Raw genomic sequence first — 16,465 nt, forward strand, 5'->3', positions numbered from 1 at the left:
TGATAGTATTTAATTCTAAAAAGAAGCTACACTTATAGACATCTGTAATAAAGGGAACAAAAAAGACATAGCTTTAGCATGCCAATTTTTTTCTCTTGTCAATTAGGAAGCATGGATATATTAGCAAATTCCTACATGACTCAGTATAAATACAGAAGAGTAATACATTAAATTGAAAATTCCATAATTTCTGAGAAAAGTAAAGTTTTTCATGGCAGCTCAAATGTACTATATTGCAAAAACCATTCTTTACAGAACACAGTGGTGCAGTTTGCACTCCTTCAGCATGAGAGGTGTCTATTCCATAGTCCAAGTTTCTTATGAATATTTTGGAAACAAAATTCACACACGCTCTTAATAAAAATGCTTACAATATTTGCTTTTTTCCCCACCCAAATTGCTATAGACAGCAAAGATTTTATTGCTCATTCGAAGAACAAATTTAAGGAGAAATGCAAGGTAAAAGAACTAGCAGTATTGTAAAAAGTCAAAGCATAAATCTACAATTGTTCCATTGAATGGCTATAGGTACTTCAATTATAAATCAGTTATTATCTTATCAATGCAATACAATTATTAGAAATCTTAGCAGGTTGATTGTTTCATGTTTGTCTGGTGTTAAAAGTGCCCTGTTTTACTTCCAAGGCACACACTGATTTGGAAACACTAAGCACAGAATAAATTAATATTCAGATATTTAAGAGCCATGATGTTTAGAATGCAGTATTGCAAACTAACTCTGCCCAGAGCCAGGAGTTTGATCCTAACCAGCTCAAGGCTGATTCAGCCTTCCATCCTGCTAAGATTGGTAAAATGAGGACCTAGATTGTTGGAGCAATATGCTGACTCTGTAAATCTTAGAGAAGGCTGTAAAGCACTATGAAGTGGTATATAAGTCTAAGTGCTATTGCTATTTCCAACTTTGCATTGAACTTGCTTTAGCTTTAAATTCATACATTTCAACATTTCACTTTGAACCATATCAGTCATACCAGTACTATCCTTGACTACAAATATTCTAATCTTTGCCACAAGTTTCAGTTTGTTCTGTTTCTAACTTCCTATGCAGTTTGCGTATAATTCTGATAATAAAACATGCAAAGTAGATCAACCAAATGATGTCAATTTACTATGAACTCCATCCCACTGTCCAAGAAAAACAGAAGAGTTTGCAAAGCTCCTTACTTCATGCTCTATCGTTCCTTACATTAAGTAATCATCTTCCCCTGGCAGTACAGTTTTCCCATTTTTAAAACAATTGTAAGCTTTATCACATGACATTAAATTATAAAAGATATCCTTTTATTTGTATTTTGATACTCCTTTTATGTTGGGTGGGAGGACATACTATTATCAAAGCATTTAAAAATTCAGGAGATTTCATTGGTTGGGTTTTGGCCATGTTGATTTGTATTTTTCCCAAAGAAACCGTTTACTACTGACATCTTCAGATCGTGCAGAATGCAGCTGCGAGAGCAATCATGGGCTTTCCCAAATATGCCCATGTTACTCCAACACTCCGCAGTCTGCATTGGTTGCCAATCAGTTTCTTGTCACAATTCAAAGTGTTGGTTATGACCTTTAAAGCCCTTCATGGCATCGGACCAGATATCTCCGAGACCGCTTTCTGCTGCACGAATCCCAGCGACCGATTAGGTCCCACAGAGTTGGCCTTCTCCGGGTCCCGTCAACTAAACAATGTCGTTTGGCGGGTCCCAGAGGAAGAGCCTTCTCTGTGGCGGCCCCGACCCTCTGGAACCAACTCCCCCCAGAGATTAAAATTGCCCCCACCCTCCTTGCCTTTCGTAAGCTGCTTAAAACCCACCTCTACCGCCAGGCATGGGGGGACTAAGATACACTTTCCCCCTGAGCCTTTACAATTTTATGCATGGTATGTTTGTATGTATGATTGGTTTTTATATACAGTGATCCCCCGTTTATTGCGTCCCCAACCATTGCGAACAGGGTACTTCGCTATTTTTCAACCCGGAAGTCAAAATACCATCTACGCATGCGTGCCCGTTTTTTCTATGGGCACGCATGCGTAGATGGCAACCGGGAGATCAGCTGCTGGGCGGCTTCCCTGAGTCTTCCCCCTCTTGCTGGCGTCAGCGAGGAGTTTCCCCACCGCCCACGCAAACTCCTCGCTGCCGCCCGCCCTTCGCCCGCCCACGCCGTTCATTCTCGCCGCTTTTGAGCTGAGTCCGGAAGCGAATTTGCTCCCGGACTCAGCTCGAAAGCGCCGAGAGCCAGCGTGGACAAGCCGTTCCTTGGCGCTTGCTATCTGCGCTTTTGAGCTGAGTCCGGGAGCGAATTCGCTCCCGGACTCAGCTCGAAAGCGCCGAGAACCAGCGTGGACAAGCCGTTCCTTGGCGCTTGCTATCGGCGCTTTCGAGCTGAGTCCGGGAGCAAATTCGCTCCCGGACTCAGCTCAAAAGCGCAGATAGCAAGCGCCAAGGAACGGCTTGTCCACGCTGGTTCTCGGCGCTTTCGAGCTGAGTCCGGGAGCGAATTCGCTCCCGGACTCAGCTCGAAAGCGCCGAGAACCAGCGCCCCCCCGACCCCCAACCCGGGTTTGGGGGGCTGCTAGGAAGCCCTCCATGCCGGCGGCAAACAGCCGCGCCGCCCCCAATCTTCGGCTCCTCGCTAGCGCTGTGGGAGTAAAAACACCATCTGCACATGCGCAGATGGTGTTTTTACTTCCGCAGCGCTACTTCGCGAAAACCCGCTCGTTGCGGGGGGTCCTGGAACGGAACCCTCGCAACGAGCGGGGGATCACTGTAATGGGTTTTTAACTGTTTTTAGTATTGGATTTTGTTATATTGTTTTACTGCTGTTGTTAGCCGCCCCAAGTCTGCGGAGAGGGGCGGCATACAAATCCAATAAATAATAATAATAATAATAATAATAATAATAATAATAATAATAATAATAATAATAATCATGTAGTCCTTATTCTGTACCTTAAAATATTCCAAATGACTGAGAATTCTGAAAAATGTAGCCCAAGAAATCCAGATGGTATCAGCCCAAGAAATGGAGTGGGAACATTACTAAGAGGCTAAACATTGTGAAGTCAATGTAAGAACAAAAGGTTTAAAAAAAATGAAATGCCAAAATGAAAAAAAAATTCTTCTTACATACCTTTGCAAAAAGCAAATTGAGCTGTTTCCCTGATCCATGGTATCCACCCTGGGAAAGAAAGAGTTTAACTTGTTCCTGAACTTGCTCTTCATCCAAATGCCAGCAGTTTTCATCATCTATGCTCGCTCCTGCTGTAGGATCAGGGGCACCTACACAGTAGAAACAAAGGCTATATTATGATGACTTAAATCTTTTTACCAATACATGAGGATCCAGTTGTTCCCACCTAAAATAACAGTTATTGATGATTGATTGTACCTATTATGAATGCAGTAACATTAAGCACTGATATGGTAGAATTCTGTGCATATTTAACACTCTAAAGGAACCGATGCGTGCATAGATTTAGATTATTATATCAGTGGCCAAGAGAAAACTTGAGCAATAACCCTCTATGACATATAGGTATCGTTACTCACTGGCAAAATGTGTGCTTTGCACACAAATTCCATGATCAGTCTTCAGCGTCTGAAATGTAGAGACTCCCAAGTCTGACAAATCCCAAGTCTGCTCCTACTCTGTGGAACATCCTGGCCCAGTGATCTGGCCGTCCCTTCCTAGAAGGCCATTAAGACCTGGTATTTACCCAGCACTGAAATAGTGTCGTGGGCGCCTATGGCTAGTTGTTGAAGCATGCTAGGAGATGATTGGGGCACTAGGATTTTTTCTTTTTTGGGGGGGGGGGTATTTATTTTTCAGTTTTATGGTTTTATAGTTAGCAGATTTATTATGAGTTGCCTACATGTTGCCACACAAATCTTTAAATATATAAATGAATAAATAATCAGATCTTGTGCAATAACTTCTATCTTTCTATCTCCTGTGCTTTCTATGTCCTGTGCATAGCTAGTATATTAGAAGCACTGTTCAGTCAACTCACTTTTTTAGGGGAATAAGAGAACTACACAGAACTACTTGCATACCAATAAAATCACTCAGATTCCCCCAAGCCTTAACACTTCAAAGATGGGGTCTTATAACTAGGGCAATGTCTTTAATTAACTGGGGCTTCTGAAGATCCCAATAAGGTAAGCAAGGCGTTCTCTATCCAGGCCCCTTCTTTGAGGCAGAAGAGTTGTGCCTTCTTAGATCAGAAAAATAGTCAATGCCTTGTAGGGAAGGGCATCCCTCCCCAATTTGAAGGAGACTGTAATATGCCTTCTCTTCAAGAGGCGTTTTCTGGATCCAGCTACACTGAATAACTATCAGGCAGTCTTCAATTTCTATTTTTGGAGAAGGCTGTTGAAAAGATGGTAAGGGTCAATTGCGGCACCACGAAGAAAGCAGATTTTTTGGGGGGAGCCTTTTCTGCCTGGGATCAGGTCCAGACATGGAACCAAAATAGTACTGGTTACTCGGGTCAGTGAGCTATGTCAGGATGGGGAGGAGGTAATATATCCTTTCTGTCCTATGAGACTGCTCAACAGCAAGCATTCCTTCTGGAGATATTATGAGGGCTGCAGGTACTGTTTTATATTGGCACTTGTCCTTCATTACCAAGCAATTCCAGTCGGGGGAGGAGGGGAGGTTGGCTTAATACCGTGTTTCCCCGAAAGTAAGACAGTGTCTTACTTTCTTTTTATCCCCAAAAGCCCCACTATGTCTTACTTTCGGGGTATGTCTTATATTGTCCCGGGCACCGGGGCCGGCTCGTCTTCGGGCTTCGGCCCGGGCTTCGGCCTCTTCAGGCGCCGGAGCCGGCGGCGACTTCCTGACGCGCTACCGGCTGGTGTCGTCTAAGCTCCGCTGTGCCCAGAGCTTGGGCCACCCGGCGGGCGAGGCGGCGGCCCTAGCCGAAGCGTCGGAGCAGTTCGCGGCGCTGGCGAGGGAGCTGCGCGGCCAGGAGAGTCTCCCTTACGCAGCCCTCGCCAGCGCCGCGAACTGCTCCGACGCTTCGGCCAGGGCCGCCGCCTCGCCCGCCGGGTGGCCCAAGCTCTGGGCGCAGCATGCCACCGCCAGCTTGGGCCACCCGGCGGGCGAGGCGGCGGCCCTGGCCGAAGCGTCGGAGCAGTTCGCGGCGCTGGCGAGGGAGCTGCGCGGCCAGGAGAGTCTCCCTTACGCAGCCTGGTGCCAGCTGGCGGTGGCGCGCTGCGCCCAGAGCTTGGGCCACCCGGCCACCCGGCGGGCGAGGCGGCGGCCCTGGCCGAAGCGGCGCGGCTCTGGCTGCGGCACGAGCGGGAGATCCGACTGCGGCAAGGCAGCTAGATGAGAGGGAGGAGGCAATACTTTCGTGTTTCCCCGAAAGTAAGACATATGTCTTACTTTCGGGGTACGGCTTATATTAGCCGACCCCCCTGAAACCCCCGATATGTCTTACAATCGGGGGTGTCTTACTATCGGGGAAACACAGTAGGTCTTTTTCATCTTTCTCTTGAACATGGAATTGTTGGAAGAGGTCACCTTGTAGATGACATTTAACTGGTTAAGTTGGAGACAACTGGAAATCTTGACTCAAATATCTGAACACTATTGGGCTTTGGATAGGACAAAACAAGCTAAAATTGAACACTGCCTTGGTAAGATAATACTACATCAGTTTGGTCAGCTTGATACAAAAAAGATTCTGAAATTCTAGAAAGAGTGCAGAGAAAAGCAACACAATTGATTAGCAGGATGGAGCTAAAACATGTTAAACAGTTTCAGGAATTGGGTATGTCTAGTCACAAGGGTAACTCACACCCTTATCACTTTCAAGATTCTTGCAATCTATTGTACTCGTACCTATGAAAACCACTAAGAATTACTGCATCTGATAACACAATGTAGCAGGATATTTTTTGTCAATATAATTTCCAATATGTTTCAAATGCACTTTATAGTACAGTGATCCCCCGCTCGTTGCGAGGGTTCCGTTCCAGGAGCCCCCGCAACGAGCGGGTTTTCGCGAAGTAGCGATGCGGAAGTAAAAACACCGTCTGCGCATGTGCAGATGGTGTTTTTACTCCCACAGCGCTAGCGAGGAGCCGAAGATTGGGGGCGGCGCGGCTGTTTGCCGCCGGCATGGAGGGCTTCCTAGCAGCCCCCCAAACCCGGGTTGGGGGTCCGGGGGGCGCTGTCTCTCGCCGCCTTCGAGCCGACTCCGTGAGCGAACTCGCTCACGGACTCGGCTCGAAAGCGCCGAGAGAGAGCGTGGACATCGCCCGTTCCTGGCGCTGTCTCTCGCCGCCTTCGAGCCGAGTCCGTGAGCGAACTCGCTCACGGACTCGGCTCGAAAGCGCCGAGAGAGAGCGTGGACATCGCCCGTTCCTGGCGCTGTCTCTCGCCGCCTTCGAGCCGAGTCCGTGAGCGAACTCGCTCACGGACTCGGCTCGAAAGCGCCGAGAGAGAGCGTGGACATCGCCCGTTCCTGGCGCTGTCTCTCGCCGCCTTCGAGCCGAGTCCGTGAGCGAACTCGCTCACGGACTCGGCTCGAAAGCGCCGAGAGAGAGCGTGGACATCGCCCGTTCCTGGCGCTGTCTCTCGCCGCCTTCGAGCCGAGTCCGTGAGCGAACTCGCTCACGGACTCGGCTCGAAAGCGCCGAGAGAGAGCGTGGACATCGCCCGTTCCTGGCGCTGTCTCTCGCCGCCTTCGAGCCGAGTCCGTGAGCGAACTCGCTCACGGACTCGGCTCGAAAGCGCCGAGAGAGAGCGTGGACATCGCCCGTTCCTGGCGCTGTCTCTCGCCGCCTTCGAGCCGACTCCGTGAGCGAACTCGCTCACGGACTCGGCTCGAAAGCGCCGAGAGAGAGCGTGGACATCGCCCGTATCTAGAAGAAGTTGCCACCCGAGCGCTCTTGCCCGGCGGGAGGCGAAGCATATGGGTGGGGGGGCTGTCAGGACACCCTCCCACCCCAGCACTTTGCATCCCGCCGGCAAAGAGCAATAAGGCAGCAGCTTCTGCCGGACACGGGCAATGGGCGGGACAGAGAAGCGGGAAGAATCAGGAGGTTCCTTTGGCGGCTGGAGGCTGCCTGGCACCCGCTGCAGCCAAAACAACAAAGCCAGGCAGCCCCCAGCTGCCAAAGGAGCCTCCTGATTCTCCCCGCTTCTCTGTCCCGCCCATTGCCCATGTCCGGCAGAAGCTGCCTCCCGTGCCGATGTTCCCCGCCAAGCCCAGTTCGGCTTCCCTGGCTGCTTGGCCGGAGGGGGGGGGGGGGGCTCGGCCAAAAGGGGCTGGAGACGCAGCGATTTGCCTCCCGCCCCTCGCCCCTGTGCCACCGGCACGTCATCTTCCCTCCCAGACAAAAAGGCCGGCCTTTGGGGATGAAGGGGTGTGTTCAGCTCTGCGTCTCCAGCTCCTTTCGGCCGAGCGCCCCCCCCCCCCGGCCAAGCAGCCAGGGAATCCGAGCCAGGCTTGGCAGGGAACATCGGCACGGGAGGCAGGAGACGATCGGGCGACCGGAGCAGCAGCCAGGGAAGCCGAGCCGCGTATGGCGGTGACGGCGGCCGTCTCCTGCCTCCCGCGCCGATGTTCCCCGCCACGCCCGGCTCGGCTTTCCTGGCTGCTTGGCCGGGAGCTGGATGCTGGTGGTGGCGGAGGAAGGCGAATGCGGCTTGGAAGCTGGGAGGGGGGCAGAATATGGGAGGAGAGAGGCTTGCAATAGAGGGTGGAGGAAGCGGCCATGGGAGGGCGAGCTGCCTCAGGGAGGAGGATCGGGCGGGACCAGGTGGGGGCTGGAATTTCTCCGCCAGGGCGAAGGGCGGGCGAGCGGGTGCTGGGGAGGGCTTCTCGCCCTCCCGACAGCAAGAGGGGGGGAGCGAACGGCGTGGGCAGGCGAAGGGCGGGCGAGCGGCAGCGAGGAGTTTGCGTGGGCGGTGGGGAAACTCCTCGCTGACGCCAGCAAGAGGGGGAAGACCCAGGGAAGCCGCTGCCATCTACGCATGCGTGCCCGGCACGCATGCGTAGATGGTATTTTTGACTTCCGGGTTGAAAAATAGCGAAGTACCCTGTTCGCAATGGTTGGGGACGCAATAAACGGGGGATCACTGTACTGCATATGTGAAGGGTTCCCACATACTGTACTTTCCTTTTCTAGCTACTTTTTCTAATCATAATTGAGTCACCGAGTACATGTCCCTCAAGAAAAAACTACTAGGGGTTCACCAGTATTAGAGAATAACAAGTGGCCCTGTCTGTGGCTGTTATTCTAGGCACTTTACTGTTATTATGTTATTTTGAATTATTTACCATAGAAGTTTTGTTTTACTGTTTTTATATTTATATTTTTAATCAAGGGTGTTTTGGTTTAGGTGTTAACTGTTGGAAATTCTTCAGAATTACAGCATAAATAAATAATACACATCATTCAAGGTAGTTTGCAGCATTTATAATCAATGGAAAAATTAAAATGTTAAATAAGCAGGCTAAAATATTTTTAAATCTAGTAATAATTAAAATAGGCAAATATAGGACACAACTCTTTGTCATTTATTTTGCCTATGGTGTGAATGCCTTCCTAAAAAGGGTATTTACTCTTTATAAAACAAGAAGGGGCAACACTTGACTATCTGAGAACAGCACTTTTAATTATTTTAACAGAGCCCTACAATTAAGCAGTGCTTACAGTAAGTTAGGTATTTCCAATTCCATTAGCAAAAAGCTCAAGACAATAACAACTGCACAAAATGGTCCAGTCTCACAAAAGCCATTCCAAGGTGGGATCACCTGCAATGCACTCAAGACTGACCAATTCAACTTTGGGTTATTTTAGTTCTATTTATTTTTCATGCTTAAACTGGGATGTAATGTTCTAGAAAATAGTTTTGCTTCATTTTAGTACCTATAAATATTTCATTATATCTAAGATGTTGGCAAGTATTAAAATGTGGGGAGTGTAGGAAAACTATTTGTTTTTATAAACACGATAACTCAAGATGGCAAACGCTTCTCCTATTTTTCCCCACAATAACAACTTCTGATGAAAAAAGTGTTACTGGTTCAAACTTCCAGAAAAAAGTGATATCAAAACGTATGCATGAAGTATACAGGAAGTATCAAACTTTCTTGATTTTTCTTCTAAGTAAAGAATTAGTTTTTTATTATTTTAAACAATTATTTTAAATGATTTGAATTATAACATATATTTTTGAAAATGGAGTAATTAAAGCCAAGACCCTGTGACAAAATACTTTTGCTAGATGATATCAAACGTCTAGTCAACACATCTGCAGTTGACAACCAATCCAGCTTATTTCCAGGAAATCTTAAAACAGTTGAAGAGTTGGTAATAATACTTCAGAGTCATCTTCATACTTCTCTGACTTGCTCTGTTTCTCCAAGTTATCCATCTTAACCATAAGGAACAAATGTTTCCTAAAAGCTTAAACAGTGAACACATATTCTTAACATAAGACAACTAATAATACTTGCTATATAATGGAAAACATTAGTTATCCCTCACATGCTTACTAGCTAGCTTTCTAGTTCGGAGATGCTGTACTATCACAGTTGGTCAAGAATGTTATGAGATTCTTTCCATCAAGATCTGCTTATATCTACCCATCTAGGTCAGTAAAGAAGGCAGACTTCAAAGTTGATTGAATGTTATCATATCAAGCCAGAATTCTTGATTTTAAGAAAAGAAACCAGGGCCAAATGCAGAAGCAATTTAAAATAAAATAAAACCTGCTCTGAGTTGGGGAATAAGATCTTACGGTTCTTGAAGCCAACAGGAAGAGAAGCTCAAGAAGGTTGCAGGTCCATATTAGAGATATTAAAGTTTTTTTAAAAATCAAAAGATTATAGTGAAAACAAAAGTAATAGCAAAATAAACCAATGCAGCTTCATGTGTAAAAACATACACACACACACATACCCCTTTCTTTGAAGGTTAGATACACAAACAACTGAAGGACAGAAAGAAGGATAGGACACAGTACATACAATATAGGAAATGGATATAAGAATAGATCACAAAGGAAGAATACAGACAGATAGACGAAAGCAGCTGAGATGTGTCAGAAAAGGAGAATTCATAATGAACTCAGGAAAAGGCTGCTGAAGGGGGGGGAGCCTTTATACATGCCTTTATATAAGACAAATGAAAAGAATCAGTGTACTAGCAGTCAAATAAACATTGTAAAATATTAGTAACAAAGAAACATAGATATATTCAACTATTTTGGTTCAGATCTCCCCAACGCAAGACGATGTTAGTACTGCCAAGAAATTTTGGGCAGAACTAAAGCTTGAAACTGATAGAAACCTAGTCAGGGTTTATCTATTTACTCTGAGTCAATTTAAACTTCCATGACCAAATTAATTCCATCGTGGGTTGCTGAAAAAAATGGTTAGCATCTGCCTAATTCCTTATGTATTATTTCTGAGAAATCCTGGAGAAGAGATGAAATGCCTGATGACTGTATATTATCCATTATTTTCCAAAAGAAAAGGAACTAGCAAATTAAAAAATAATAATTTCATTGTACCTAGGAAAATTCTAAAGCAGACTACAAAGAAATGAATCCATTCCATATTCAAAAAATATAGTAATAACCAGGTGTCAGCATGGATTTCTCAAAAACAAACTTTTATTGTTCTAGTAATAATAGAATCAGTTGGAGGGGGGGTTAAGTGGGCTTCCCTTTCTTGGATATTTTTAATTTTTTAATCTGGGATGTTGGGGTTTGGATTCAAATGGCATCTTTCAATTTTATAATTCTGTGAAAGTAAATAATTCATTTTTGGGTGCCATGTTAATTTAGTCTCAGTTACTTTATATGAAATTAGAATTTGTTCTTTGCTCAAATCTTTACTTAGAATGTATGCATTCTAAGGACATTTAATCTATGATCAAATCTGTGGACATTTCCAAAGATCTATACTATTAGCATGACTCATGTCAATGCTAATCACAAACTACTAACTTTCTATTTATAATCAAATATTCATATTGGCAAAGAAACCTTGTCCTCTCCTCAAAACATTGCTAGAAATTACAGGAGTGAGTGGAGAAGGAGGAAGAGGTATTAGCCTCTTGGAATTATCACATATACTTTTTTACGTTGTGCATGTGAAAAATTAAATGGATCTAAAGTCTTGAAAGACCAGGACTGAAGCTTGACTGAAGTATCTATTTACTTCACATCAGCTAAAATTTTCAGGCCAAATGAATTTGCATCCTAGACTACCAAAGGGACTTACTCCTGGTCTATCCAAACCTTTGTCTTGCCTTTGGGAACTCTTGGAAAAGTGGTGAGGTCCCTGATTACTGGAAGACAGCAGCATGGTAGGATGGGGCAAAGTATTCAAAGCAGCATATTCATCATGTGGCTTTTAAAGTGCACCTCAGGCTTGAAGAGAACAATTTATATAAACCAATTCACCAGAAAGTTGGACACCACTATATTGCCTAACTTAGCTTGCATGAATCAGCATGGGACATATCTACTGGTATACTGTAGAGTCAAACATTAATTCTTCCAGTTTGTAGGTGTTGGAGGGCACATATTCTAAGCAATAATTTATTTGTTTGCTTGCTTAAATTTATTGTTTATTTTAAAACTAAGTACTGAGCTGCAAAAAAAACCCAACAGCCTGACATACTGCTCAGATGTTTCAATAAAGTTGCCTGTCCAAATTCCCTTGGAAGGAATGATTACGCCACATAACATATTCAATCTTTCTTGGGGAGTGGGGGTGATATTCTTCTTCTACTTTCAATTATGCATTCTTGATTATATATAGCCCAATCCTCATGTCACCCTCCTAAATGATTTCAGGGTTAGGGTTTCCTGTCATTCAAGTAGTTTTCTCTCATATAACATTTCAATTATAAATAAGTTGATCATCTACAAGTGGGATAGTTAGTTAGTTGGGCACTGAATTAAAAAAAACCCAAATAAATGAAACTCGTGTTTCTTTAAGCAATAACCATCTAAATAAGTAGAAAATAATTCTGTTATTCTTCTGACAAGTTATCAATGGTCCTATCAGTTTCTATGGGTTTTCTTGCTAGAGCTAAGATAAATCATGTACAGTGTTCCCTCGATTTTCGCGGGTTCGAACTTCGCGGATAGCCTATACCACGGTTTTTCAAAAAATATTAATTAAAAAATACTTCGTGTTTTTTTTCCTATACCACGGTTTTTTCCATCCGATGACATCATATGTCATCGCCAAACTAATAATTTTTGCAAATAAATAAAAAATAATAATTATTATTGTTAATAAATAATTACATTTATAAATATCAGGATCACTATTCAATGGTGAGTACCAGTAATAATGGTGAGTAAATGGTTGTTAAGGGAATGGGAAATGGTAATTTAGCGGTTTAAAGTGTTAAAGGAAGGCTTGTGATATTCTCCATAGCCAAAAATGGTGTATTTACTTCCGCATCTCTAATTCGCGGAAATTCGACTTTCGCGGGCGGTCTCAGAAAGCATCCCCTGCGGAAATTGAGGGAATACTGTATATCTTTTCTCAATGTGGCTAAGCAATTGTTGTCACTAGACCCTTATACATGTCATTAGACCTTTATACAACTTGTTTCTGTTAGTTTTATCCAACCTGCACTTGCACATGAAAATTCTAATAATGCAATTCTAAGCCTATAGCCTATATCTGAAGGCCTCATCAGACCATCTCATTTCATACCTCTTTCATTTGACATCACAGCATGATATTTAGAGGGACAGCACTTCTCAATGCGATTCACGCATTACAATACATGAATGGAAGTACAGTCTTTTCTGCAAGAACAAGCAGCCTTTCCCAGTTTTCAGTTAGCTTTCTGCACATTGCCTAATTAAACTAACAGGCTAAAAGTGTCATTTGTTCTAAACATATTTGGAGAGAGAACATGAAAGGAAGTCCAAAAAGCTTACGGAAATACAGTATCAATAGGATTAAACTGAAGTACTTTCCTGGAAGAAAGAAAAGGATTCTGGAGCAAGCACTGGAGCAAAAAAAAAAGGACTAACTCACCATGAACTTGATTGATCTCTGAATTCTGAGAAAGGATTTCATCCGCAAGTTTTTGAGCCGTTGGCAAAACTTCAGTATGGTGCACTGTAATCAAATACTGTACAAATTTTTGCAGTTGGTCTCTGTTCATTTGAAAAAGAGTCTCTGAAATGGGAAGATGCAGTTTGACCTGATCTGGCTTGCGGATCCGGTATAAAGAAAGGGCCACAACATGGGCACAGTAAAATATGTCTTTGTTTCCACAGCTACAGGTCACGGAGGTAATCTTGCAACGATCAAAGCTGATAGCCACATTGCAAACAGTTTCTGGCTCGGATTGCATGGCAGGTTCAGTCACAGTACCGCTGAGGTGGAAACCTGTTCGTCAGAAGAAAAAAAGTCATCTTTAAAAATCGGCAAAACGTGTGTTTGCTATTTTAAGCAAGCAAAGTTTGATAAGTGAATGCACTTAAATAGAATTCACCATTCTGGACAGCAACTGTTGGTCTTTAGCAACAGCCACTAAAGTCACCTAAAAACACTTAGAATATAAATAGTTCGACATGAACAAAGTGGTAACTGTGGTAGATGATGACTACAGAAAGTAACAGGAAACGCATTCATTCATACACCAAAATACTTAATCTGTATTACTTTAGAACCGTCATAATGATAACAACTTCCAGCGCTACTTATTACAAATGGTACCTGGAAGCTTCCATCAATGGAATCTAACAACATTTTAGGGCCTTCATTTATTTCTAAACCCAATGCTGTGCTCACACATGAAAACAATAGGGATGGAAATTATTCGGGAAACTATACTTTCCTTCTCAGCTGTTAGTGTGCTATCACAAAGTCTGCATTAAGGCTATACTCTGGAGGAAGCTATATGGATTCCCAAATCCCAGTGAGTGTGTTCATTTGATGCACACAGATCTAGAATAAATAAAACAGACTTCTATATACAACTTTTTAAAGTTAAGTTGCTATGTGACATCCTAGTACTTTCTACTCTATGAATCTTTTACTCTTTACTATCACATATTCTCTTTTCACAGGCTTTAAGATCCACTTATTCCGTTAATCTTGCTACTCTTCCTCAAACTAAAAGATTGACTACCCAGAGGAGTTATTACAACAGCTGTTGTGGAAATGCTTCAAGGACAAACACTTTTGAATGTTTCTAGTTAGGAAAAAAACTACAGTTTCCTTCAGTAAATAAATTTGCTGAAATAGTATTGTTTGGGCCCAATCATGCTAGCTCAGGAATTCTTGGACTTGAAGTCCACATGTTAGAGAAGAGCCAACTTTGCCTACCCCTGTTTTAGCCCATTGTTCACAGATGGATATTCAATTTTTACATAGGCAGACCTCAAGTAACTATGGTAATTGGGACCAGGAATATCTATCACTAAGTAACATAGTTGTAAAGACCAACATCACAGGGCCATGCTGACTTAAACAATGATAGTTCCAGTTGTCCTGTGTGGCTGTTAGGCACAACATTCCATGTTCACTATTTGAAACTTCCTGTTGGCTTTCCTATGGACCTAGTTAGTTGGTAGGCAGCAGTGAAGGTTGCAAATGATGATAATGTGACCGCAGGGTACTATGATCCTTGTAATTGCAAACTATTTGCCAAGTGCCTAATTCATGATGACATGATTGCAGGAATGCTGCTACAGCTGCAACTGCAACTGCAAGGAATGGTTGTAAGCCTTCTTGTTCACCATAATCATAATTGTACGTGGCCGCTGAATGAGAACTACCTGTACAATGCTTTCATGTGTTACTGCTTGTGCGAGGAGAAAGCACTCAAATATGTTGGTCTACCTCTTTTTCAGCATGACATATAAATACCCAGGATGACCTGACATACTAAGAAAAATATGGCTGATAAGAGCTGTTGTTTTTTTAATCATGAAAATCAGCAATCATTAGGAATCAGTTTGTGAGCATAAAATATTTTGCATTATTTTTTCCTGCATATTTAATCTTTTTTCAAGGATTTCTTTGCAGGTTTGTTTGAGGCCACAGCTAGGCATTAAAATGCATTTCTAATATATCCAGTTGTAGTGCAAAGTAAAACTGTTGTATCAGAGATTAGATTGCAAATAAATCAGCACAAGTAATTTTGGGTGTGTTTTGTTGCAGTTAACAGAAATTAAAATGGAAACAAAACAGTAAATTAAAAACAAACAAAATCATAAATACAGTGGTCCCTCGATTTTCGCGGGTTCGAACTTCACGAAACGGCTATACTACGGTTTTTCAAAAATATTAATTAAAAAATACTTTGCTGTTTTTTTCCCCTATATCATGGTTTTTCCCACCCGATGACGTCATACGTCATCGCCAAACTTTCGTTGGCCTTTAATAAGTATTTTTTAAAATAAACTTTAATAAATAAACATGGTGAGTAATAATCTAAATGGTTGCTAAGGGAATGAGAATAGGCGTTGATTGCTTACCTGAACGCCTCTTCTCGTACGGTGAGCGGGTACAGCAGTCACATGGGTTGCTCATGTCCAATCCGGTGGAACTGAGCCTAGTATTAAAAAAGCTTGCCGGATCCGCCCCTTCCCCAGAATTCGCGAATCCATAGACTAGGCTCAGTTGTGAAGCTCTGTAGTGTTCAACTCTCATTGTTAGAGGAAGAAAGAGATAGAAAGGTAAAGAAGACACATACAAGGGCGGGAAGTGACTGCTGTACCCGCTCACCGTACGAGAAGAGGCGTTCAGGTAAGCAATCAACGCCTATTCTCCGTACTGAAGGAGCGGGTCCAGCAGTCACATGGGACATACCCAATAGATGGTCCCTAGGGTGGGATTAGCTTGCTATCGTGTGAGATAACGGATTGGAGTACCCTTCTGCCGAAGGCAGCGTCCGCTGAAGCGTAAGAATCAATTTTGTAGTGCCTGATGAAGGAATTTGGCGAGGCCCAAGTGGCTGCTTTGCAGACCTCCTCCAACGGGGCTTGAGTCGCCCAAGCGGCCGAGGTGGCTGCGCTCCTGGTGGAATGCGCAGTGATGTTCCTTGGACCTGAGAGGGAGGCCGACTCATAGGCCTTAGATATAGTCCCTCTGATCCAACGGCCTATTACTGTTGAAGACACTTTGGCCCCCATGACTCTGGGATGATAGGCTACAAAAAGTGCTTCTGACCTCCGAAAGGGTCCTGTGCGTTGGATATATATTCTCAGCGCTCTGGTGAGATCCAGGGTGTGCCATCTAATTGCCAAGGGATGGTCTCGTTGGAGGCAGAAGGAAGGTAGGACAATATCCTGAGATCTGTGGAACATGGAACTGACCTTGGGTAAGAAGGTGGGGTCCAGTCGCAAGACTACCTTGTCCTGATGGAATTGGCAAAGGTCCTGCCTGATTGAGAGGGCAGCCAGCTCCGAAATGCGTCGGGCAGAGGTAATAGCCACC

At 43.9% G+C, this 16,465-nt stretch overlaps 1 protein-coding gene across 1 annotated transcript in view; it reads right to left on the reverse strand.

Annotated features, from left to right (window-relative positions):
* Positions 1-16,465, reverse strand: part of ZSWIM6 (zinc finger SWIM-type containing 6) — a 134,952-nt gene that overhangs the window by 62,886 nt on the left and 55,601 nt on the right. Inside the window, exons 2-3 of the mRNA XM_070743302.1 lie at positions 13,052-13,408; positions 3,145-3,293 (exon numbers count right to left, since the gene is read on the reverse strand). Coding sequence (XP_070599403.1) covers positions 3,145-3,293; positions 13,052-13,408 — 506 coding nt within the window. The remainder of the gene's footprint in view (positions 1-3,144; positions 3,294-13,051; positions 13,409-16,465) is intronic.

Source organism: Erythrolamprus reginae, chromosome 2 (assembly GCF_031021105.1).
Source record: "Erythrolamprus reginae isolate rEryReg1 chromosome 2, rEryReg1.hap1, whole genome shotgun sequence".
NCBI classification, from domain to species: domain Eukaryota; kingdom Metazoa; phylum Chordata; class Lepidosauria; order Squamata; family Dipsadidae; genus Erythrolamprus; species Erythrolamprus reginae.